This window comes from Carassius gibelio, chromosome B10 (assembly GCF_023724105.1).
Source record: "Carassius gibelio isolate Cgi1373 ecotype wild population from Czech Republic chromosome B10, carGib1.2-hapl.c, whole genome shotgun sequence".
In the NCBI taxonomy this organism is placed as follows: Eukaryota; Metazoa; Chordata; class Actinopteri; order Cypriniformes; family Cyprinidae; genus Carassius; species Carassius gibelio.
Genome location: NC_068405.1, coordinates 16,339,033 through 16,365,450, shown reverse-complemented (window position 1 = coordinate 16,365,450; position 26,418 = coordinate 16,339,033). Strand labels below are relative to the sequence as shown.

At 36.8% G+C, this 26,418-nt stretch overlaps 1 protein-coding gene across 16 annotated transcripts; it reads left to right on the top strand.

The window, feature by feature from the left end:
* The first annotated feature begins 25 nt into the window (after positions 1–25).
* ift46 (intraflagellar transport 46 homolog (Chlamydomonas)) lies at positions 26–26,234 on the top strand. Of its 16 annotated transcripts, none has more exons than XR_008155652.1 (18): positions 26–129; positions 778–871; positions 945–1,021; positions 1,091–1,251; positions 1,504–1,578; positions 2,032–2,125; positions 2,204–2,332; positions 2,421–2,539; positions 2,632–2,698; positions 2,801–2,842; positions 2,921–3,006; positions 17,356–18,210; positions 18,500–18,829; positions 23,593–23,850; positions 24,054–24,170; positions 24,416–24,451; positions 24,567–24,598; positions 25,583–26,234. XR_008155652.1 is itself a non-coding variant. In XM_052567643.1 (12 exons), exons 1-12 carry the CDS (start codon positions 106–108, stop codon positions 22,100–22,102), a joined length of 1,080 nt encoding a protein of 359 aa, XP_052423603.1. In that variant the 5' UTR covers positions 26–105; the 3' UTR covers positions 22,103–22,117. The 16 variants fall into 16 exon arrangements, 9 of the variants coding, with proteins under 9 accessions (XP_052423603.1, XP_052423608.1, XP_052423609.1 ...); XR_008155649.1 differs by lacking the exon at positions 18,500–18,829 and adding an exon at positions 23,174–23,503 and having other exon boundaries at positions 2,782–2,842; XR_008155648.1 differs by having other exon boundaries at positions 2,782–2,842.
* Positions 26,235–26,418: the final 184 nt, after the last annotated feature.

Below are 26,418 nucleotides of genomic sequence, written 5' to 3'. Positions count from 1 at the left end.
TATGTAGATCAGAGAATGTCCGTGAGTTCGCATCTGTCTCACGCACTTCCGGTGAACTTCTCGCGAGATTAAGTTCCCTTGGCAACAGTACACCGTCGTGTTTTCATGGAGAAGTCTGAGCGACAAAAGGTTTGTTATTATTGCGCAAATGTTAATAATTTAATCTTGCATATCGTGTTAAATACGCAAGGCACTAATGTAATGTATTTTCTGGCTCACTATTCAATGTAGCTCGTAAACCAATGTAACGTTAGCGCGCTCATCAAACAACAATCTAAATTACAGTAAAACATTGTTATTCCTTAATGACTAAGTTACGTGTCACATTTGTCTTAATATGTTACATAAAAGATACTGGTTATTAGTTGCTTCCTAAAACGGTTTTTGGAAGGTTATAATAGTCTAGTAACTAGTAATGCAAAAAAAGCTAAACCAGCTGGTGAGCTAAATATTTACTTCATAGGCTGTGTCTCTAAACATAGTAAGCTGCCTAACGTTAATGTTACCTAGACACCATTTTAGGGCATCATAGACATATTCTGAGTCTGCAGCGTTTTGGAATCACTATGACTCATAAAAATACATTCTAGATAGGCATCTCCCAAGGTTATGAGACCCAGTCTGTAATGCCTGAGCAGGGTTTGTGAGCGCAGGTTCAACTTATTTGATTACATATTTTACCTGTTTTAGTTAGATGACTTTTTAAGTGTACTCTAAAGAGTTTACACAACCAACCCCCAGTTTTAATACTAAAGTGCAAATAATATCTGTAAACAGATTCAGCTCAAAACCAACCAGCCATATGACGAGAGTTTTGAAGTGAATGCAGAGGAGGCGGCCAGTGTGCACACACCATCCCCAAGACAGATAGGTCAGACTGTTTACCACTTCAGTTTACCTACCATTCATCGACTGTTTTTCATGATATTATGTCTTAATTTCAGTTTCCAGGAGGACAGGCAGGCAGAAGCAGAGCGCCATGGCCACTTATGCTGGAGATAAACTAGAAGAGGACACTAAGGTAAGTTCACTAACTCTTATTTGGGGAAAGGCTAAAATGACGTTTGAATGACCTGTTCACATCTGACAGCAGAGAAAGAAAGAGCCGCCACCCGGACCTCGTGCTACTAATCAGAATGATGAAGAGGATGATGAGGAAGAAGAAGATGATGATGATGATGACGACGATGATGATTCTGATGACACAGAGTCTGATGAGGAGGAAGGGGAGCCTGGATCTGCTCCAGAAGGGTAGGGCCGCTCATCTGAGGCACTGTCTGCTGTCTGAGATGAGAGAAATTGTTTTTTTTTAATGAAACCGTATCAAAGAGTAGATATACAGTGGTGAAGTGGGCAAGTTGTATAAGTTGCAACACATTTCACTAATATGTTTTATCAATAGTACTAAGAGCATTATACAGCAGTTTTAATATCTACTGAAAAACAAAAAAGCTACTTTATTATTTTTGAAAATAATGTGAATGTGTGGATGATTTCTCACAGTGCATATGACCCAGCCGATTACGAACATCTTCCTGTGACAGCTGAGATCAAAGAGCTGTTTCAGTACATCACAAGGTCGGCATGCATCAACTTAACACCTTCACCGCATTTGATGTGCACCTGCACACAAAACACAAACTGAAAAACATCTAGCAAACTGACCTTTAACACTTTTACACTGTTAATGAGTGTGAATGTTGATTCAACTATGAGCAATTTTGACCTGTAGACAAAAATAAATCTTATTTCTTACATTTGTTTGCTAACAGTGTCTAATAGTGACTGTACATACATCACAGGGGAATTCTGTCATTTTTTTCTAGATGTACATGAACACCATAAAATATCTATTCAGTTGGTGGTGGAAACTATGAAAGTTTAAACACGATTAATATTTTCAAACCTTTCAATTGGCTATGAAAAGAAAACAAATCAACCTTTGAGACATAGGAAACACTACATACACTCTTGACTTATAGATATCTAATGGATTATTATTGTTATTAATTGCGTGCGTGTTTCTTTCAGATATACTCCACAGACGATAGAGCTTGACCACAAACTGAAGCCCTTTATCCCTGATTTCATCCCAGCTGTGGGGGACATCGATGCTTTCCTCAAAGTGAGTGACAATTTTTAAATCTGAACCGGACCTATGTGTCCAGTGTTCAGTTTCTGAATCATTCTGTTCAACCCACAGGTACCACGACCAGATGGGAAGGCTGACAATCTGGGTCTCCTGGTTCTGGATGAGCCTTGCACTAAACAGTCAGACCCAACTGTGCTTTCCCTGTGGCTGTCAGAGAACAGCAAACAACACAATGTTGCTGTGAGTTCACAAACTCGCACTGGAAACCTGCTTTGATTATTTTGGCCTACCAATTGAAATTGGAAAGTGATGCACATCTGTTTCACAGGAAGTGAAAGTCAAGAGCATTGAAAACCCAGAGAAGAACCCCAAAGCCATAGACAACTGGATCGAGAGCATTAGTGAGCTGCATCGGTCCAAGCCTCCAGCTACCGTACACTACACAAGGCAAGTACTGACATGAACCAACCACAAACACCCAGAGAGCAGAACACATCATCTATTTCCTTTTATAACAAGAGTCTTGTATATTTGTTCAGACCCATGCCAGATATTGACAGCTTGATGCAAGAGTGGCCGCCTGAGTTTGAGGAGCTTCTGGGGAAGGTTGGCTCCACTCAAATATGTTGTTTAAATAACTTTCTGCAAATTCAGTCATGTTCACGTTCACTTTTCCATCTGTTAATCAGGTGAATCTCCCCACTGCAGATATTGACTGTGATTTGGCAGAGTATGTCGACATTATTTGTGGTAAGTTGCATGTTTCTTGTATTTATATCTTTGATGCTTTCATTATGTTTTTTAATGATTGTTAGTATATCCTGTCAGGAATCCTGGACATCCCGGTGTACAAGAACCGGATTCACTCACTTCACGTGCTGTTCACACTCTACTCTGAATTCAAAAACTCACAGGTTAGTTTCAGATACTCTACAATGTTAAAATAAGTGGCATTTATTTTCTTTTTCTTTTTTGTAAAGCATAGAATTTTAAATGTTTCAGTTCTGGATTGTATTATTGATGAGCTAATTTTGTTTCTCCTGTGATCAGCACTTTAAATCTGTAACGGAGGGCCACAAATCCAACACACCGCCTGCTTCACGTACAGCCACTGCTGAATTAGAAAGACTCACTTTGGACTGAAGTCTCCTTTGTGGTCTATTTTCATACATCCTGTTTCGGTCTTAGCTGTTGTGTCGCAAGTTGAAAATTTAAGTTACATTCGGTGCATCTCAGATTGTGTGAATTCTTTATACGTTTATGTTTAGCAGTGTATTGTATTAGGAAAAACTCATTTCTTTAAACTGTAGACAGGAAATGTGTCTTCAAAAATCATAATATCTACTCCAACAGTCCACTGCCTAATTATATCACAGTTTGCAATGAATCATTTCTTATTAAAAGGTAAAACCAGATGATGATGGGTTGTTTAATTCCACTTCTTACATTAATAAATGAGAATCTATATACTGTTAGATAACAGTAAGTACTGTATAAATATCCAGTAATTAACTGAATCCAGGGTAAATACTGAAAGGCATCTTTTTATTTAGCAAAGTAAGATGATATAAAAATATATAATATACAAACCATAATACATTTTTTAAATTTTAATAATACACTGAACCAGAGCAAGTTGTCTTTTTAATGATTTAGTTATTGGTCTGATATACTGTGTGAAATGTACATGACACGCTGTCTATTATATTATCTGAATAAGAGCAGCCTTCTTCCTTGTTCTAACTGCTTTTTATTTTCCTGTTGTGGTTTTTAGTGGCTATTCTTTACTGTAAGGTGACAGCCGCTTTGAGTGCTATAAAGAACATCATACAGAATGTCTACATATTTGAATGATTTGATTAATTATTATGAATCAAATAATTCATAAATGATTTAACTACAAGATCATCAAGAATTCTAACTCATGACTTAAGATGCCTGGATGTTTCATTCATTTTTGGCTGGTTTTCTTTGCTGTATTGGGTAAGTATGGCTAGTGATTTATGTAGCTAGATAATAAGTAATATTTAGAATTTTCAAATGCTAAATGTATTACATTCAAGGGCCAAAAGTTTTAGCAGTGACATATATTTTTTTTGTTTTTTACAAAGTTTGCCGCTTAAGCTGTTGTGGTGTTTATTCACATTGTTTCTAGATTATTCTGTTGAGTGATCAGATGCATTTAAATTAATTCCTAAAAGCTTCATCGGCCAAAAATTTATCCTGACACAAATTGAGCAGCTACATTAAAGGGGTCATATGATGCCATTTCAAGTTTTCCTTTCTCTTTGGGGTGTTACAAGCTGTTTGTGAATCGATAAGATCCCTAAAGTTGCAAAGACTAAAGTCTCAAACCCATAGAGATAATCTTTATAAAAGTTAAGAGTCGTCCATGCCCCTCTAAAACGACTTGTTTAAACATGCCCCCATATGTCTACGTCACGATGTGGGAAGATTTGCATGACACTGCTCAAATGTTCACGCAAAAAAAGGTGTACCTTTAATGTCCGCTGCCACTGCATCCGCCATGTTGTGAAGAGGCTGTGTGTTTCAATGTGAACGCTAAAATACAGCATACAGTGTGCAGCACATTTTATGGAGGACTGTTCCCTGATCCTGGGATAGAAGACTACAATGCTGGCTGTTCTGACTCACAGTCTGTAAGCATGTTTACATATTTAAAGTATTTGCCACTGATGATTCAAGTGCGACTTTTCAGCAGTATATGTAGAGTAGTGCCTATTGTTTGTCGTTTCTCTGATAAAAAATGCAGAAATGTGAAAGTGAACGAGTACTAGTCAGGTAAAATCACCATCATACTGTAAATTGTAAACTTAGAAATTTTGTAACTAAGGTAAATAAGAAGAAAAAGAAATTGTACTATACTAATAAAATTATAGAAATAAAACATGATAGTAAACAATTATGGAATACACTAAATAATATATTAAGAGGAAATAATAAATCAACTCCATCTTATTTAGAATATGAGGGTAATTTTTTTACGAAACCAAGTGATATAGCGAATCATCTTAATGATTATTTCATAAATAAAATAAATAAACTTAAAAATACTACACAGCCATACAAGACCGATTTATCAAATATATTGATAAATAAAATGATGGAAGGTAAAACATGCAGCTTTAAATTTAAGAGTGTCAGTGGTTCTAAAGTGGAACTACTTCTGCTGAATTGTAAAAACAAACCACCTGGCGTTGATTTTCTTTAATTGAAGTTGCTGAAGCCAATAGTCTCAATCATTGCTCCTATTATTGCTCATATAATTAATTTGTGTTTTACTGAGAATATATGTCTACAAGCATGGAAAATATGTAAAGTTGTGCCAATACCGAAAAATGGGAAAATGCCTTTCACTGGGTCAAACAGTAGACCAATAAGTTTATTACCAATTCTCGGTAAAATAATGGAAAGAATTGTTTATGAACAGATTCAGTCTTATTTTATGAATAATGATTTAATCACAACATTTCAGCATGCATATAGAGAAAAACACTCAACAGCCACTGCTTTGACTCAGATGGTTGATGACTGGTACAAGGATATGGATGAGAGGAAAATAATAGGTGTTGTAATGCTTGATTTCACTGCAGCATTTGATATAATTGACCACGATTAACTGTTAAAAAAACTGGAATATTATGGTTTTTCACGAACTGCATTATTATGGATGGAAAGTTATTTGTCAGACAGAAGACAATTAGTTTACTTTAATTGAAGCTTTTCAAAGGTAAGGGTCGTGGAACAGGGTGTGCCTCAGGGAAGTTGTCTTGGGCCGCTCCTCTACACAATCTTTACCAATGATCTTCCAACTGTTTTAGATATAGCAAGCATTTCAATGTTTGCTGATGATTCAACTGTATATTTAGCAGGAACTGATATTAGTGATTTAAATGTAAAACTACAAAGAGAACTACAGTTAGTGGTGAACTGGATAAGGAATAACAAATTGATTCTCAATGTATCTAAAACTAACTGTTTTGTGGTTGGAACTCCTTTTTCTTTACTTGCCAAACCAAAGCTTGAACTTAGCATAGAGCAAAATTCAGATGAACAAAAAGAAGTGGCTAAATTATTGGGAGTGATGATTGATAGTAGATTGTGTTGGGACAAACATGTTCAGAAACTGTTAACAAAAATGGGCAGCACTTTGGCTGTTATTAAAAGATGTGCAAAATATTTTACACCACAAATTGTTAAACAAGTACTTTATGCATTGTTTTTTTCACACCTTGATTACTGCTCTGTGGTTTGGTCCAATACTTCATCAACTAATATAAAAAAAACTACAAGTTATCCAGAATAAAGCTGCACGTCTGGCTCTCTCATGTGGGTTTAGATCAAATGTTGAAAAAATGCATGAAAGCCTCTCATGGTTTAAAGTAAAAAATAGATTGGAATATTCACTTATGGTATTTTTATATAATGTTATAACAAACAAAACACCTTTTACTTTATATGAAAAACTATCCTTTAGTACAGACACACATTATTATCCAACGAGGCATGCAGTAAGAGGTAGTTTTATTTTACCAATAGTAAAAACCAAATCAATTCAACGTTCAGTAAGGTATAGAGCAATGTGTGAATGGAACTCTCTCCCAAATACTATTAAACAACAAAACAATTTGTATGGTTTCAAAAAATCACTTAAGAAATATTACCTTCAAAGAAACATATATAGTTAATATTAATTAGTTACATTACTTTTGATATCGATCTATTCGGAGCGGCGCAATTTATATTTATTTTTTTTTATTTTTTTTTATAATTGTTATTTTGAGATCAATGGTATTAAATGTAGAATATGTATTTTCAATGTAGTGTAATGTCTTGTACGTATGGTGTGTGATATATTGTATTGTCACATGGTAGATTATAGGACCCCAGGAAGAATAGCTTTTAGCTTATGCTGAAGCTAATGGGGATCCAAATAAAACAAACAAACAAACAAACTAATTAGATTGTAAGAGCAGATTGATTGCAGAAGAACTGCTTCCAATCATTGTGTTCTTGTTAGCAATGGTTATCTCCAAAGAAACACATGCAGTCGATATCGTTTTGCATCAATTTTTGCATCGTTTTGCATTGTATTTTGCTACAAAGAATAATGAACCTGAAAGAACCATTTACAAGATCAAGAACCTCAAGGATAGAGGTTCGACTGCAGTGAAGAAGTCTTTAGGATGCCCCAGACTGTCCAGCAAGTGCCAGGACCGTCTCTCCTGAGGAGTCAGCTGAAATCGTGTCTCCAGCAGTGCAGAGTTTGCTCTGGAATGGCAGCAGGTTGTTGTGAGAGCATCTGCATGCACAGTGAGACCAAGACTTGTGGACAATGTCCTGACATCAGGAAGGGCAGCATAGAAGCCACATCTCTCTAAGAAAATGTCAAGGACAGACTGAAATTCTGAAGGATGTACAAGGATTGGACAGCAGAAGACTGGTGCAAAGTTATTTTCTCTGATGAAGCTCCCTTCTGATTATTTGGGACATCTGGAAAATTGATTGTTTGGAGAAGAAAAGGTGAATGCTACCATGAGTCCTGTGTTGTGCCAACAGTGAAGCATCCTGAGACAATCGTGTGGGGTTGCTTTTCAACCAAGTGAGTGTGCTCTCTCCTAATTCTGCCCAAAATCACTGCCAGGAATAAAGTATGGTAATTTGGTGATGATCTGTGCATTTTCCAGCATGATGGAGCACCATGTCACAAAGCAAGAGTGATAAAGAAGTGACTTGAATATCATTACATAGAAATTTAAAATCCATGGCCAGGCAACTCACCGTATCTCTATCCCATAGAAAACCTGTGGTCAGTCCTCAAAAGACCAGTGGACAAGCAGAAGCCCACAAATTGTGATCAACTCCGAGAACTAAGGCAAGAATGGATCAACATCAGTCACAATTTGGCCCAGAATCTAATATCTAGCATGCCAGAGTGAATTGCAGAGGTAATGAACAACAAGAGTCAACATTGTAAACACTGATTCATATTTTTTTTTATGATATGCTTCATTGTTTTTCTCATGATATGTATCATTGTTATTCAGTATACCATAGAAACATGTAGAAAAATAATCTACAAATACTGAAGCAACAAACTTTGCAAATCACAAAAATTATGTCACTGCCAAAACTTTTGGCCATGACTGTACACACAGTGCCTGAGGAAGCTATGGCACTCACTGATATTGGAACCCATGGTAAATATGAGCAAAGGGAGCTGTGAAAATAAATCTGCATTGTTTATCCTTTTGATCTTTCATTTAAAAATGTAACAAAATTCTAACGTATCACTAAAGTAAAACAATTAAAAGTGGGGACAATATCTCATGATGAAATTATAGTTTTTCTCCAATGAATGTTGGCCACAATTATTGGCACTCCTAGAAATTATTTTGAGTAAAATATCTCTGAAGTATATTACCATTGATAATTACATCTTTTAGCAAACCAGGGTGAATAGGAACATGAAATTGTCCAGCCAAGAGTTCCTGTTCGACAGGAATATAAATATGAGCAACACAAAGAACAAATACCCCTTAAAGGGTTAGTTCATCCAAAAATGAAAATTATGTCATTAATAACTCACCCTTATGCTGTTCCAAACATGTAAGACCTCCTTTTATCTTCGGAAACACAGTTTAAGATATTTTAGATTTAGTCCGAGGGCTCTCAGTCCCTCCATTGAAGCTGTGTGTACAGTATACTGTCCATGTCCAGAAAGGTAAGAAAAACATCATCAAAGTAGTCCATGTGACATCAGAGGGTCCATTGGAATTTTTTGAAGCATCGAAAATACATTTTGGCCCAAAAATAGCAAAAACGACAACTTTATACAGCATTGTCTTCTCTTCCGTGTGTGTTGTGAGAGAGAGTTCAAATCAAAGCAGTCTGGATATTCGGTTCTCGAACGAATCATTCAGTTCACCAAACCGAACTGATTCGTTTTAAACGATTCGCATCTCTAATACGCATTAATCCACAAATGACTTAAGCTGTTCACTTTTTTAATGTGGCTGACACTCCCTCTGAGCGGAAGCGCTTCCGGCTTTGCTACCGTTCGGACGTTCTAGCTTACTGCTCTGCGCTTTGCTTCTTATTTCTGTACTTTTCTCAGATTTTTCTACGATTTTTACTTCAGCAGATCAGCACAGTGCTCAAACAACAGATTTTTGGCACAAACGCTGAAACTAAAAACACTGGGACTGGAATAATACTACAAAAAGAAGACTTCGTCTCCCACTGCAAACAGCTTACATTCCGGAGACGGGAAAACAACTGCCTACCAAACAGAAGAGAGAGAAAATGCCTCCTGTTGGATCTACTTGTTGCATGAACTGCTGCAAACTTCTACAAAGGATTGTGATTCTTGAAACAAAGTTACTTTCTGGACTTCCAAAACAGACGGAACACTTAGCAGACCGTCGTCATGGACCCTCTCAGCATACAGCCGGTGAGTCCCATGAATCTTCTGAATCTCAACAATTTATACCAAGTGTAGAGGAACAAGCCGAAACTGATCATCACACTAATCGATGGCACAAACAGGGAGCGAGACCCAAAGGAACACGAGACATCAGATTGTCACGAGTTTCTCGTATTGCTGCCATAGCTTCCTCTACCCCAGATTCGACTATGACAAGGCTTGTAAATACTGGTATTCTACCACCACCTATACATCTGGAGAACAGATTTCAAGCATTAATAAATGTGGGTGAGGAATCCCCAAATGTATTTAAACATGGATCTGATCAGCCAGCAGCTAACACCGCTACTAACAGGCGCTCAAGGACGAGCAGACAGCGGCTTCCAGCTCAGAGCGCAGACGAGCCCAGGACTCTGATAGTGGGTGACTCTGTTATCAGAAACATCCGTAGCAGGACTACAACAACATGCTGCCTTCCTCAAGCAACGGTCTCTGATGTGAACAAGGAACTTCAGAACATTCTGATGAAGCACAAAACTGCAAATCGAATCATCATCCATGTGGGGAAGAATGATATTCGGAAAGAGCAGTCAGAACTCCTTAAGAAGGACTTCATTGAACTCTTTGAAACACTTCAAAGACTCAAAGTTCAGTCGTTCATCAGTGGACCACTCCCAGCAAGGGGAACAAATATGTTTTCACGGTTGCTTGGGCTGAACACATGGCTACAAAGATCGTGTAATATAAAAGGAGTAAATTTCATTGACAACTTCAATCTTTTCTGGGGCCATAGACAATTGTTTAAACCAGATGGCCTTCACCCAAACAAACTAGGTGCAAGAGTGTTTAAGGACAATATCTTCTTCTCCCTTCGTCATCCTTCAGCAGAGTGTGTCAATCCATTCAGCACACACACACCAGGTCCGAGTCATCATGTGGTTGACATATCCCACAAGGACACTGATAACAACATGCAGCCAAAACAATCACTGCTGATAGACACTATCCCTGCTGAGCCCTGCCCACAGAGCTCCTCACAGACTGACTGTGATGTATCAAAACAGCTACAAGATTCAGCACCCAAGGACGACTTTCTGGAAAACAGCCAGGGAAGCCAGGACAACACATCACAGCCACCGGAAACACCAGAGACACAGCCCATCTCACCAGACACATTATCCCTCTCTCCAGCATCTCCACTTCTGTGCTTCTCACAGAAAATGGAGGAATTGGTGTATGTTGGGACTAAACTCTCCCACTCATTCGCTGCTAGCCCGCAGATATCAACTAAAAAACGGCGGGCCCCCCAACCACCAAAGCCTGTGGGCCCTGTTCCTATGAGAGCTCTCCGACCGCTGCCACAACGCCAGGGCCCAAACCCTCTATCTGCTGAAGGTGAACCAAAAACAACTGATAGCAGCTCTCAGTGATATGTGTCGGGTCTCCGCTATAATAGCAGCAACATTCACAAATGCCTACTGAACAAGCGGGAACCCAGTGTGCCTATAGCTTTCTCTATTTCAGTTTTATCACGTGATAGAAAGTCTAAGGCCTTCTCAAGCCGAAGGGCAAACTCATCTAATCTGCGGCCTATTATGCATCAAACTAAGATTGATGTAAAGACACAAAGCACAGCCATCAAGCTAGCACTTTTAAACATTCGCTCACTAAAAAATAAATCATTTCTAATCAATGACTTTATAACCTCAAACAATCTGGATTTTATGTTTCTAAATGAAACATGGCTTGAAGACAGCTGCAGTGCAACAATCCTAAATGAAGCAGCCCCTCCTAACTTCACTTACATGAGTGTTTGCAGGACTGTTAGAAGAGGTGGGGGTGTAGCTGCTCTATTTAAAGATGTCTATCAATGCAAGCAAATGTCATTTGGTCAGTACTTGTCTTTTGAATATCTAGGGATTGTGCTGAAAGGTGCTCCACGCATTCTGTTTATTATTATTTACAGGCCTCCAAAATACTCTCCAGCCTTTTTTGAAGAGGTCACAGAAATGTTATCAATAATTTCCTCAGAGTTTGACTGTTATGCAATTGCAGGGGATTTTAATATTCACATAGATAATGCAGAAAACAAAACTACAAAAGAAATGATAACGGTTTTAAACACCTTTGACCTGATTCAGCATGTGCATGGACCCACACACAAAGGTGGACACACTCTGGATCTAATCATCAGTAGGGGTCTAAACATTTCATCCATTGTTATTAAGGACGTAGCACTATCTGATCACTTCTGTATTTTCTTTGATATATTGATCTCTGCTACCACTGAATCTAGATCTGTCTCTGTCAGAAGGAGATGCATAAATGAGAACACAAGAGTACAATTTATGGAGGCTATATCTTTAACACCAAGCATTTCTGCAGACTCTGTTGATATTCTCCTTGATTCCTTCAACTCAAAAGTTAAGAATGCTATTGATGATATTGCACCAATAATAGTCAGTAAGAAAACAAACAGACAGAAATCAGTTTGGAGAAGATCAACAGAAGTTCAGACTATGAAAAGACAATGCAGAAAAGCCGAGCGGATGTGGAGGAAGACGAAACTTGAAATTCACTATAGCATCTATAAAGACATCCTTCATGCTTTTAATGTGAAACTAGCCACAGCTAGACAGAACTTCTTCTCAAACCTTATAAACAGTAACTTAAATAACACTCGTACTCTTTTTGCCACTTTTTGTTGAGAGACTGACAAACCCCCCAAGTCAGATTCCCACTGATATGCTATCAGACAGCAAATGCAATGAGTTTGCTTCTTTCTTTTCTGAGAAGATCATAAATATCAGGAAGGCGATTAGCACATCCTCTGATACTATGTCTAATTTTGAAAAAATTGATAGCAAAATTCTGGAAGACATAGTGCAGAAACTAAAATCATCAACCTGTTGTCTTGACACACTTCCCACATCTTTCTTCAAAAGTGTGCTTGACTGCTTAAAAGCAGATCTCTTAGAAGTGGTGAATGCCTCACTTCTTTCTGGGACATTTCCAAACTCCCTAAAAACTGCAGTTGTAAAGCCCCTCCTGAAAAAGACCAATCTTGATAACACAATTTTGAGCAATTTTAGACCAATATCTAATCTTCCTTTTATAGGCAAAATTATAGAAAAGGTAGTTTTTAATCAGCTGAACAAATACTTAAACTCAAATGGATACCTGGACAATTTTCAATCTGGTTTCCGACCACATCACAGCACAGAGACAGCACTCATTAAGATAATAAATGATATTCGCTTAAATTGTGACTCTGCCAAAATATCGGTGCTGGTATTGCTAGATCTCAGTGCTGCGTTTGACACTGTCGATCATAACATACTACTAGAGAGACTGGAAAACTGGGTCGGGCTTTCTGGGATGGTACTCAAATGGTTCAGATCATACTTAGAAGGGAGAGGCTATTATGTGAGTCTAGGAGAGCATAAGTCTAAGTGGACGTCCATGACATGCGGAGTCCCACAAGGGTCAATTCTTGCACCGCTCTTGTTTAGCCTGTATATGCTTCCACTAAGTCAAATAATGAGAAAAAACCAGATTGCCTATCACAGCTATGCTGATGATACCCAGATTTACCTAGCCTTATCTCCAAATGACTACAGCCCCATTGACTCCCTCTGCCAATGCATTGAAGAAATTAATAATTGGATGTGCCAGAACTTTCTTCAGTTAAACAAGGAAAAAACTGAAGTCATTGCATTTGGAAACAAAGATGAAGTGTTCAAGGTGAATGCATACCTTGACTCTAGGGGTCAAACAACAAAAAATCAAGTCAGGAATCTTGGTGTGATTCTGGAGACAGACCTTAGTTTCAGTAGTCATGTCAAAGCAGTAACTAAATCAGCATACTATCATTTAAAAAACATCGCAAGAATTAGATGTTTTGTTTCCAGTCAAGACTTGGAGAAACTTGTTCATGCCTTTATCACCAGCAGGGTGGACTATTGTAATGGGCTCCTCACTGGCCTTCCCAAAAAGACCATTAGACAGCTGCAGCTCATCGAGAACGCTGCTGCCAGGATTCTGACTAGAACCAGAAAATCTGAGCATATCACACCAGTCCTCAGGTCCTTACACTGGCTTCCAGTTACATTTAGGATTGATTTTAAAGTACTTTTACTCGTATATAAGTCACTAAATGACCTAGGACCGAAATATATTGCAGATATGTTCACTGAATATAAACCTAACAGAGCACTCAGATCATTAGGATCAAGTCAGTTAGAAATACCAAGGGTTCACACAAAACAAGGGGAGTCTGCCTTTAGTTACTATGCTGCCCGCAGTTGGAATCAGCTTCCAGAAGAGATCAGATGTGCTAAAACACTAGTCACATTTAAATCTAAACTCAAAACGCATCTTTTTAGCTGTGCATTTGTTGAATGAGCACTGTGCAATGTCCGAACTGATTGCACTATATTTTCACTGTTTTATGTTTTATTATTGTTTTATTATTAACTGTTTTAAAATGTTTTAATCATTTTAAAAGTAAAATTACTTGTTTTATTTTTGTTATTATTTTTCTTCATGATTATTTTACTTTCTCTTATGTAAAGCACTTTGAATTACCATTGTGTACGAAATGTGCTATATAAATAAACTTGCCTTGCCTTGCCTTGAGTTCAAACAAACCAATATCCCGGAGTAATGCATGTACTCAAACAGTACACTGACTGAAATGCTGTGAAGAGAGAACTGAAGATGAACACCGAGCCGAGCCAGATAACGAACAAAAGACTGACTCGTTCACAACACGAGTGAAGAGTAGGGATGTGCACATCGATGCTGCAGTATCGATATATCGATACTCAGAAGCTTCTATTGTGGTATCGATATTTTCTGCAAAGAATCGATACTTAATTATATTTATAATTTCTTTATAACTAAATGTTTTAAGCAGTGTGTGCAGGCCAATTGGGACAGTGTGTGTATGAAATAAGAAGAAAAGGTCTCTCGGTCGCAGTGGTATGACGTTAACAACGATTGGTATGCGGCTGCACGGTCGCGACTTGCGCGAAAGATGACAGCAGTACCGCCACTCCCTATACGCAGAATACGCAGTCTGCATAGGGCTCCAAATCCCGGAGGAGTTTGGACTGCACCATTCTCCCATCTGCGCTCGTGACCGCTCGCACATGTTTGCGGCTGAATGTTCATAATTGATGGATGGACATCTATGCCTGGGTAAAGGACATCACCAATCCGGCGCAGAGAAAAGAAAACTGAAAAAATGAAGTTGAACGTTCGAGAGTCTCAAATTTAGGGACCATCTCTAAAGTTACATGCGATATTGGTATACACTTTTCTAACATCAGTAGCATTTGAGGAGAATGACTTACAGTCATAAAAACAACTGTAACTGTTCATGTAGGTGTCAGCTATAATGCACAATTGAATTGAATGTTTGATATTTATTAAAATAAACTGTAAATCATATGTAAATTGTGCTACTTTTTCACATGGGCTCAAACACTATTTTTATTGTTTTCAGGTTCCCTTACGAAAATTACCCATGGTTTTAACAATAACCCCACAAATCATTGTTCTTGTAGCTATGGTAACTGCAAATTTATTTATATATATATATATATATATATTAAATTAAGATTATTTTGAAAAATCACATGCACTTTTAAAATTATAAGCAGTTTCGGTATTGGTAATGGTATCGGTATCGTTAAAATTGTAACAAAAAGTATCGGTATCGTATCGCATGGAAAAAATTTCGTATCGCCCATCCCTAGTGAAGAGCCGTTTCTGTCAGACGCGTCCGATTCGTGAACCGAGGAGCCGATGATACTGCGCATGTGTGATTCAGCGTGAAGCAGACCGACACACATGGCGTCTGAACTGAACTGATTATTTTGGTTACTGATTCTGAACTGATTCTGTGCTAGTGTTATGAGCGTGGGTAAACCGAAGGCTTGAATCAAGGGCAATCATCGCAAATGACGTCATTACGTCGAGCGCAAAAGAACCGCTGAACCGTTTTCTTCAACCGGTTTATTGAATCGAACTGTCTGAAATAACTACTGGTGATCCGAAAACCGATGCAACTGGTTCTTCACTCCTGAACGAGTCAGTCTATTGTTCATTATCTGGCTCGGCTCGGTGTTCATCTTCAGTTCTCTCTTCACAGCAGTTCAGTCAGTGTACTGTTTGAGTACATGCATTACTCCGGGATATTGGTTTGTTTGAACTCAGAGGGAGTGTCAGCCACATTAAAAAAATGAACAGCTTAAGTCATTTGTGGATTAATGCGTATTAGAGATGCGAACCGTTTAAAACGATTCAGCTCGATTTGGTGAACTGAATGATTCGTTCGCGAACCGAATATCCAGACTGCTTTGATTTGAACTCTCTCTCACAACAGACACGGAAGAGAAGACAATGCTGAATAAAGTCGTCGTTTTTGCCATTTTTGGAACAAAATGTATTTTCGATGCTTCAAAAAATTCCAACGGACCCTCTGATGTCACATGGACTACTTTGATGATGTTTTTCTTACCTTTCTGGACATGGACAGTATAACGTTACCGTACACACAGCTTCAATGGAGGGACTAAATCTAAAATATCTTAAACTGTGTTCCGAAGTTAAAAGGAGGTCTTAAATGTTGGGAACAGCATAAGGGTGAGTTATTAATGACATTATTTTTGGATGAACTAACCCTTTGATCATCCATCACAAGGAGTAAAATGAAAGAACATAGTTCTGATGTGCAGAACAGAAAAGATTGTTGAGCTTCACTAAATAGAAAGTGACTGTAAGAAAAGAGCTAAAGCATGGAAAATCCCCATGTCCACCATCAGGGCAATTATTAAGGGGTTCCAATCAAATAAAGATGTTACAAATCAGCTTGGAAGAGGACGTGTGTCTATATCGTCCTAATGCACACTCTCCAAGGATAACAGCTGGAGAATTGTAGACATTACAATAAATGTCAAAACATTGCAGATTTATTTTCACAGATGCCTTTGGTCATATTTACCAAAGGTGCCAATAATAGTGGAGGGCACTGTATATTATGTTTACTTAATGGTCGACAATAATTTCATCTGTCTGCTAATTACTACATTTTACACATTCCTCTTCCAGGAAAAGAAACTATATTGATGATTGATCTTGCACTTGATGGGTGTGTACATGGTTTCATCCAATAAAATGCTCTTCAAAATGAGAATGTTTCCTCATCCTGTTATCACCTGCTTTTGACTAGAAACTAATCACGGTTCAGGTCGTAAAGTAACGTGTGACCTCAAAAGTTTCAATATGTCAACACAATCCTAAAGTACATTTATGGGGTCTTTAAGTCAAATAACAAACTATTTGCATCCAGTTGAATTCTATGAATGATTTATTTATATACTTATTAATATACTTTTTTATGCTGTCTCTCAGAAAGTACCTGACTCTGAAGAGCTGACTTCCGTCTTGTACGTCTACACAGACTTCATTAAGCCGAGAGCGAGCAGTCAGGCCTCCGCTGCAGCGCAACACTTTCAGGAGTCTGGTTACTCTGAGGTCGGACCCACAGACAGGGAAGAAACCTTTTTCTGTATTAGGTCACTAATGATCAGGCCACAGCACGTCCTGAAGCTGGAGAGGACAAATTATGTTCTGAAATATTACATTAAATAATAAAAAATGCTTTTCACATTCTGCAAATGCTGAGGTCATTGTTTAGCATTATTTGTATTAAGTGGCATTTATTCATGTTTTGTAAAGCATAGGATTTTAAATGTTTTAGTTCTGGACTGTATTATTGATGAGCTCATTTTGTTTCTCCTGTGATCAGCACTTTAAATCTGTAACGGAGGGCCACAAATCCAACACACCGCCTGCTTCACGCACAGCCACTGCTGAATTAAAAAGACTCACTTTGGACTGAAGTCTCCTTCATGGTCTTTTTTCATACATTCTGTTTCATTCTTAGCTGTTGTGTCACCAGCTGAAGCTGTGAAGTTAGATTGTTTTTTTTTAGAATGTGTGAATTCTTCATATGTTTATGTCTTGCAGACTTGTTTTAAAAGGTAAAACCAGAGGAGGATGGGTTTTCCCTTGTTTGACTTTACTTCTTACATTAACAGATGTTTTATATCACTTTTTTCATTATGTATCAGAGGATTCAGACTCTAGCTTTTATTAGTACATATAATATTAAATAACAGTAGGTTCTGTATAAATATTTAATAAAAATAATACTAAGTGAAACTGATTCAACACTATCCACCGTAAGCCATCTGGTGATTTAGCACAACAAGATGACATTATAGCCATAATCAGTTTTAAACATTTAAATAATCTGCTGGAAAGTTGTTTTTTTCATGAATTAGTCATTTATCTTATATACAGTATACAATATGAAACATGTATTTGAGGTGTTGTCTCTATTGTATTATCTGAATAAGACTAGCCCTGCCTTCTTCCTTGTTCTAACTGCTTTATATTTTCCTTTCGTGGTTTTTAGTGACTATTTTTAACTCTGAGGAATGCGTGTCACAGAAACTAGATCTACAGATTGAATGGATTGATTAAAGGTTACCAGTGTTAATCAAATGCTAATTTAACTATAAGAGGACTAAGTCTAACTCCTGACTTATGATGCCAGGATATTTCATTCATATTTGGCTTTTTTTCTTTGCTGTATTTGGTAAGTAGGGCTAATACATTTTATAGCTAATAATTATTGCAGCATTTCTGTTTTTTTTATTAATGCATATGTGGTTTGTAATACATACATAAAATACATTTTAAAAAGCTAGATATGTAGTATATGTGTGATGTTTACTTAAAATACTACTTAAAGTTTACTTAAACTAACTTCATCTCTTTAGGCCAATTACTACATTTACATGTATAGTCATTTCTAAGATATAGTTGATATTTTTCTCAGAAGTATTTGTTAATTAATAATAACGAACATATATATTGATTGACAGCGAGAGAAAGTAAAGTCGAAGAAGTGAAGAAGGGCCTATACAGTCGTGTTGAGCTCACTGGAGAGAAACTTGATCAACACACTGCTGATTCTCTGAAGTCAGTGGAATGGACCAAACGAAAGGGATCATTAACATGTCTATGTTTTATAAAAACAAATACAACATACAGTGTTTCATACAGTCAATGCTGTGGAACGGCTCGTTTCTATCTAAACAACAACACCCTGATTCTGGAGAACGTGACAGAAAGGGATGAAGGAGTCTTCATTGAAACTATAGTTACAGCAAATGGAACTAAAAAATGGCTAAATGTTACATTAACTATTCAATGTAAGTCAGACAAAACAGAGTCAAGCTTATTCATAAAGAATTCCTCTAATTTTGTCGTGCTTGTGCTCATTAACATATTTCACTTTAAGATCCTCCAAATGCAATAGAAATTGTGGTCTCCTGGACCTCCAGCACATCTGTGACTCTCAAATGTGAAGTGAGCGGTTTATTTCAGCATCTGATGTGGAAGAGAGAAGGAGTCTCTATTCTAGAGAAACACAGACATTCGTTCAGTGAGAGAAACCAAACTCTACACATCAGCAACATAACCAGCTCCGAGTACGGCTCGTACAGCTGTATTGCTTCAAATGCATATGGAGAATCAGAAAAGCACACATATATTACCGGTGAGCAGTTCTTCATTCATTGTCCATCTTATATCAATTTGCAAAATGTTGCCAGATTATTATATTCTGTCTAGGACAGGAATTAAACCTGAAACATCTTTAAACACAAAGATACTTCTTAAGACATTAAAAAAGAAAGTAACACAGTGAAAAAGGAAGCTGCATTGCATAATCACGTATTTTTCTGGTTTCTGTTAACCAAGGAAATGGCACTAGAGATGAAACTCGGTCTGATCAAACTGTGCTTTCAAGTGGACTTACACTCACTTGTGTTTTGGGACTGTGCCTCGTGTTCTACTGCCTTTACAAATACCACCACAGTAAGATTTTCTCTTATTTTGCTTTAGCAAAAAAACAACTCTTAGTTTATGAAACCCACATCCTCCATTATTTGGTTTTATTCTGTAACTCAGTTTATCAGTCTCAAAACCTATGAATAGTATGAACTACATAAAAAAAAAAATTCTTTCAACAAAACTCACCAGCTACTCTGCAGACTATCCTGAAATATATAGCATGTATAGTATTATAAAATGCACTGTGTAAAATTAGCTTTCGTTTAGTGTATTTTACATTTGGTATACTTTTAACACTAAAGAGTGGACAATGGCAGAACTAGATGAAGGTTAAAAAAATGTCTGAGCTGCAACTAATATTATAAAGTATCCTATAATTTCTAACCTCACTCTTTAATACACAGGTGATGCGGACAAGGTCCATGGAATTTATCAGGTAATGTACAAAAAGCCATAAACATATAAATAATTATTTCAGTATAAACATTTTGATGGAAATTAATATGATCATTTATTATCTTTAACTTAAAGATCCCATAAAAATAAATACTGCAGTTTTGTGGCTGTTATTCCCTCCTTGTTAGCTTAAAGGCATAGTTCACCCAAAAATGAAAATTATGTCATTAATAACTTACCCTCATGTCGTTCCAAACCTGTAAGACCTCCGTTTATCTTTGGAATACAGTTTAAGATATTTTAGATTATTCCGAGGGCTCTCAGTCCCTCCATTGAAACTGTGTGCGCGGTATACTGTCCATGTCCAGAAAGGTAAGAAAAACATCATCAAAGTAGTCCATGTGACATCAGAGGGTCAGTTAGAATTTGCTGAAGCATCAAAAATACATTTTGGTCCAAAAATAGCATAAACGATGACTTTATTCAAGATTGTCTTCTCTTCCGTGTCTGTTGTGAGAGAGAGTTCAAAACAAAGCAGTTTGGTGATATCTGGTTCGCAAACGAATCATTCGATGTAACCGGATCTTTTTGAACCAGTTCACCAAATCGAACTGAATCGTTTTAAACTGTTTGCGTCTCCAATACGCATTAATCCACAAATGACTTAAGATGTTAACTTTTTTAATGTGGCTGACACTCCCTCTGACGAGTCAATTGTTCGTTCGTTATCTGGCTTGGCTCGATGTTCATCTTCAGTTCTCTCTTCACAGCAGTTCAGTCAGTGTACTGTTTGAACAAATGAATTACTCCGGGATATTGGTTTGTTTTAACTCAGAGGGAGTGTCAGCCACATTAAAAAAGTCAACAGCTTAAGACATTTGTGGATTAATGCGTATTGGAGATGCGAACCGTTTCAAATGATTCAGTTCGATTTGGTGAACTGGTTCAAAAAGATCCAGTTACATCGAGTGATTCGTTCGCAAAACGGATATCATTGAACTGTTGTGTTTTGAAATCTCACAACAGACACGGAAGAGAAGTCAATACTGAATAAAGTCGTAGTTCTTGCTACTTTTGGATCAAAATGTATTTTCGATGCTTCAAAAACATTTTAACGGACCCTCTGATGTCACATGGACTACTTTGATGATGTTTTTCTTACCTTTCTGGACATGGACAGTATACCGTACACACAGCTTCAATGGAGGGACTGAGAGCTCTCGGACTAAATCTAAAATATCTTAAACTGTGTTCCGGAGATGAACGGAGGTCTCACGGGTTTGTAACGACATGAGGGTGAGTCATTAATGACATAATTTTTATTTTTCGGTGAACTAACCCTTTAAATGCCTCTATGACAGTGTACATTAGCTTTAAGCACATATACTGTACACATTCCTCTTCCACTTCCAGGAAAAGAAACTATATTGATGACTTGTACTTGATGAGTGTGTGTGTATGTTTCCATGGTTTCATCCAATAAAATGCTCTTCAAAATGAGAATGTTTCCTCATCCTGTTATCACCTGGTTTGGCTAGAAACTAATCACGGTTCAGGTCGTAAAGTAACTTGTGACCTAAAACATTTCAATATGTCAACACAATCCTAAAGTACATTCATGGAGTCTTCAAGTAAAATAACAAACTCTTTGCATCCAGTTGAATTATATGAATGATTTATTTATATACTTTATATAAATATTATTTTATATTATTTTATATGCTGACAACTCCTGTCTCTCAGAAAGTACCTGACTCTGAAGAGCTGACTTCCGTCTTGTACGTCTACACAGACTTCATTAAGCCGAGAGCGAGCAGTCAGGCCTCCGCTGCAGCGCAACACTTTCAGGAGTCTGGTTACTCTGAGGTCGGACCCACAGACAGGGAAGAAACCGTTGTTCTGTATAAGGTCACTAATGATCAGGCCACAGCACGTCCTGAAGCTGGAGAGGACAAATTATGTTCTGAAATATTACATTAAATAATAAAAAATGCTTTTCACATTCTGCAAATGCTGAGGTCATTGTTTAGCATTATTTGTATTAAGTGGCATTTATTCATGTTTTGTAAAGCATAGGATTTTAAATGTTTTAGTTCTGGACTGTATTATTGATGAGCTCATTTTGTTTCTCCTGTGATCAGCACTTTAAATCTGTAACGGAGGGCCACAAATCCAACACACCGCCTGCTTCACGCACAGCCACTGCTGAATTAAAAAGACTCACTTTGGACTGAAGTCTCCTTTGTGGTCTTTTTTCATACATCCTGTTTCATTCTTAGCTGTTGTGTCACTAGCTGAAGCTGTGAAGTTAGATTGTTTTTTTTTAGAATGTGTGAATTCTTCATATGTTTATGTCTAGCAGACTTGTTTTAAAAGGTAAAACCAGAGGATGATGGGTTTTCCCTTGTTTGGCTTTACTTCTTACAATAACAGATGTTTTATATCACTTATTTTCATTATGTATCAGAGGATTCAGACTCTAGCTTTTATTAGTACATATAATATTAAATAACAGTAGGTTCTGTATAAATATTTAATAAAAATAATACTAAGTGAAACTGATTCAACACTATCCACCGAAAGGCATCTGGTGATTTAGCACAACAAGATGACATTATAGCCATAATCAGTTTTAAACATTTAAATAATCTGATGGCAAGTTGTCTTTTTCGTGAATTAGTAATTTATCTTATATATACAATATGAAACATGTATATGAGGTGGTGTCTATTATATCATCTGAATAAGACTAGCCCTGCCTTCTTCCTTGTTCTAACTGCTTTATATTTTCCTGTCGTGGTTTTTAGTGACTACTTTTTTACTCTGAGGTGACAGTTTAAACTCCGGGTTCATTAAAGCGTGTCACAGAAACTAGATCTACAGATTGAATGGATTGATTAAAGGTTACCAGTGTTAATCAAATGCTAATTTAACTATAAGAGGACTAAGTATAACTCCTGACTTATGATGCCAGGATATTTCATTCATATTTGGCTTTTTTTCTTTGCTGTATTTGGTAAGTAGGGCTAATACATTCTATAACTAATAATTATTGCAGTATTTCTGTTTTTTTTATTAATGCATATGTGGTTTGGAATACATACATATAATACATTTTAAAAAGCTAGATATGTTGTATATTTGAGATGTTTACTTAAAGTACTACTTAAAGTTTACTTAAACTAACTTCATCTCTTTAGGCCAATTACTACATTTACATGTATAGTCATTTCTAAGATATAGTTGATCTTTTTCTCAGAAGTATTTGTTAATTAATAATAACGAACATATATATTGATTGACAGCGAGAGAAAGTAAAGTCGAAGAAGTGAAGAAGGGCCTATACAGTCGTGTTGAGCTCACTGGAGAGAAACTTGATCAACACACTGCTGATTCTCTGAAGTCAGTGGAATGGACCAAACGAAAGGGATCATTAACATGTCTATGTTTTATAAAAACAAATACAACATACAGTGTTTCATACAGTCAATGCTGTGGAACGGCTCGTTTCTATCTAAACAACAACACCCTGATTCTGGAGAACGTGACAGAAAGGGATGAAGGAGTCTTCATTGAAACTATAGTTACAGCAAATGGAACTAAAAAATGGCTAAATGTTACATTAACTATTCAATGTAAGTCAGACAAAACAGAGTCAAGCTTATTCATAAAGAATTCCTCTAATTTTGTCGTGCTTGTGCTCATTAACATATTTCACTTTAAGATCCTCCAAATGCAATAGAAATTGTGGTCTCCTGGACCTCCAGCACATCTGTGACTCTCAAATGTGAAGTGAGCGGTTTATTTCAGCATCTGATGTGGAAGAGAGAAGGAGTCTCTATTCTAGAGAAACACAGACATTCGTTCAGTGAGAGAAACCAAACTCTACACATCAGCAACATAACCAGCTCCGAGTACGGCTCGTACAGCTGTATTGCTTCAAATGCATATGGAGAATCAGAAAAGCACACATATATTACCGGTGAGCAGTTCTTCATTCATTGTCCATCTTATATCAATTTGCAAAATGTTGCCAGATTATTATATTCTGTCTAGGACAGGAATTAAACCTGAAACATCTTTAAACACAAAGATACTTCTTAAGACATTAAAAAAGAAAGTAACACAGTGAAAAAGGAAGCTGCATTGCATAATCACGTATTTTTCTGGTTTCTGTTAACCAAGGAAATGGCACTAGAGATGAAACTCGGTCTGATCAAACTGTGCTTTCAAGTGGACTTACACTCACTTGTGTTTTGGGACTGTGCCTCGTGTTGTACTGCCTTTACAAATACCACCACAGTAAGATTTTCTCTTATTTTGCTTTAGCAAAAAAACAACTCTTAGTTTATGAAACCCACATCCTCCATGAGTTAAGTTTATTCTGTGAATCAGACTATGAACCACAATACCACTCTTAATCTCAGCAAATGCTATATTAATACCAGCTATTCAGCAGACAACCTAAAACATAAAATACAATTACAGCCATTACTGCATTACATTTCTATTTTGTACAGAATGTTTTACTGTTGTTATATTTTTAGGGCACAGAGCAGAAAATGGCAAAACTACAGATGGAGGTATTAAAAAACAAATCTGTTTATTATAAACTTTAGGTATTAATAATATAATTATACTTAAATATATATATATACCAATTGTAATTGTATAATATATGTGAAATATACTCCACAGGGGAAGCAGCCATTGACCTTGGTATTTATCAGGTAATATATTATCAAAAAGTTTTAATAAACAGATCCCTGCTTTAAAAAAAAAAAAACATTAGACAACTTTACAGAATTTTTGATGGTTTTTTCTTTTTTTTTTTAATGGACCCTGTTGGTCTCTACTGGTAATTGGTCGCCTTCTACTGGTGGCTTGGTAAAACCACTAAATCCTAATGGAAAATGTGCCAAAACGCACTAAAGGAAATCATTTTTTAATTAATTTAATTGTTAAAAGTTGATGGTTTTCATCGTTTTTAATGGTATTTGTAGTGGAAAACATTAGAAGTTTTTTTCACTATGAACTATGAATTTAGTACACACTGATGTACGTTAATATGATGATATTAAAGGCACCATCTTCATTATCTTAAAAAATAAGTGTTTTGGCTTTAATTTCATATTAACTACATTTGAGGCCTCTATATGCTAATGCATGCAACAAATCAAGCTTTCGGTAGATATTGACATTTACCATTTTATAGTCTAATCTTGCTCTTGGCATTTTCAACACTTTGTCCAATAAAATTAAATGATAACTTCCACACTTTCCCTGTTCCCATCTGCTTTTATCCAGCAAGTCAAGGCTAATGTTTGAAATGTAAGCTAAATGGAATGTAAGCTAAAGGCTAATAGCTTGCTTGGCTATTTTAAAATGGACTATTTCTGTCATATTTCTAATAACTGGCAAACACATCTAATTGTAGCTAATATCAATAGCCTATAAAATTATTACCTATAATAAACGTGACCTTTTTGTATATAGCATTAAAAGCTTTAAATATTGCTCTTCTCCTGTTGTGTGACACTTAAATGTTTAATGTCGTGGTTATTATTCTGATCATTTCAAAACAAAGCACTACACCGGAAGTTGCTGTAGTCACTAAGCTTAAATGCCACTGTCGTAATTTCATTGGGTCTTTAATTCATGAAACAACCCCCTATTAATAATACCTGTTTATTCCAACCACTCTTGTCTCTCAGGAAATACCTGACTTTGGGGAGGTGACTCCTTTACCGTGCGTCTACACAGACTTCATTAAGCCGAGAGAGAGCAGTCAGGCCTCCGCTGCAGCGCAACACTTTGAGGAGTCTGGTTACTCTGAGGTCGGACCCTCCTGCAGGGAACCTGTCTCTAATGAAGAGTCCACAGCGTGTCCCGAAGCTGGAGAGGAATGACAACTGAAATAAGAGACTGCAAAACCAACGAATACTAACTTACTTCAGTGTAGTGCAATTTAGAAGTGCTACTGATTTATAAGCAGCGGGTGAAAAGCACGTTACACCCTGATCAACCACTAGAGGGCAGCAAAACCGCTGGAAACATACTCAGAAAAAAATTTCACTGGAGTGGTACAAAGCTAAAAGGTGCTACCGTGTACCTTATTTACCCCTACTTGGTGCATGCTAGTACCTTAAATTTACATATTAGTTTTTTAAAAGTACACCTTTTGCATGGGTACCGTCACTAACCCCTCCCTAATTTTTGCGAGTGTAGTAGCTCTACACTTTTAACCATAAATGGTTTCCAATTATTACAAAGATATATTTGGATGGACAATGCATCTTAAAAATAATATAATATAATAAGTTTCACGATTACAATTACATTCAATAAAGATCATTATGAAAAATAGCAACATGTTTCCTCTCTTGCACTTGGCACTGGATCATGTACTGTATAGCTTGAACACACGATATAGACTTGATAAGTACATAATAAAATGACTAAATTGAGCACTTCAGCTGCTTGCAATAATGCAAAGGAAGCAATGCTTAAAGTGGCACTTAAGTATGCAAACTTTGAGAGGTTGTAAGTG

Bases quoted from the DNA above. Each gene is read 5' to 3' on its own strand.
- ift46 (XM_052567643.1), top strand. From the start codon at position 106: ATGGAGAAGTCTGAGCGACAAAAG. The intron at 2,699-2,781 runs GTTGGCTCCACT...TCTGTTAATCAG, and splicing joins TTGAGGAGCTTCTGGGGAAG to GTGAATCTCCCCACTGCAGA. The intron at 3,007-22,009 runs GTTAGTTTCAGA...TCCTGTGATCAG, and splicing joins CTGAATTCAAAAACTCACAG to CACTTTAAATCTGTAACGGA.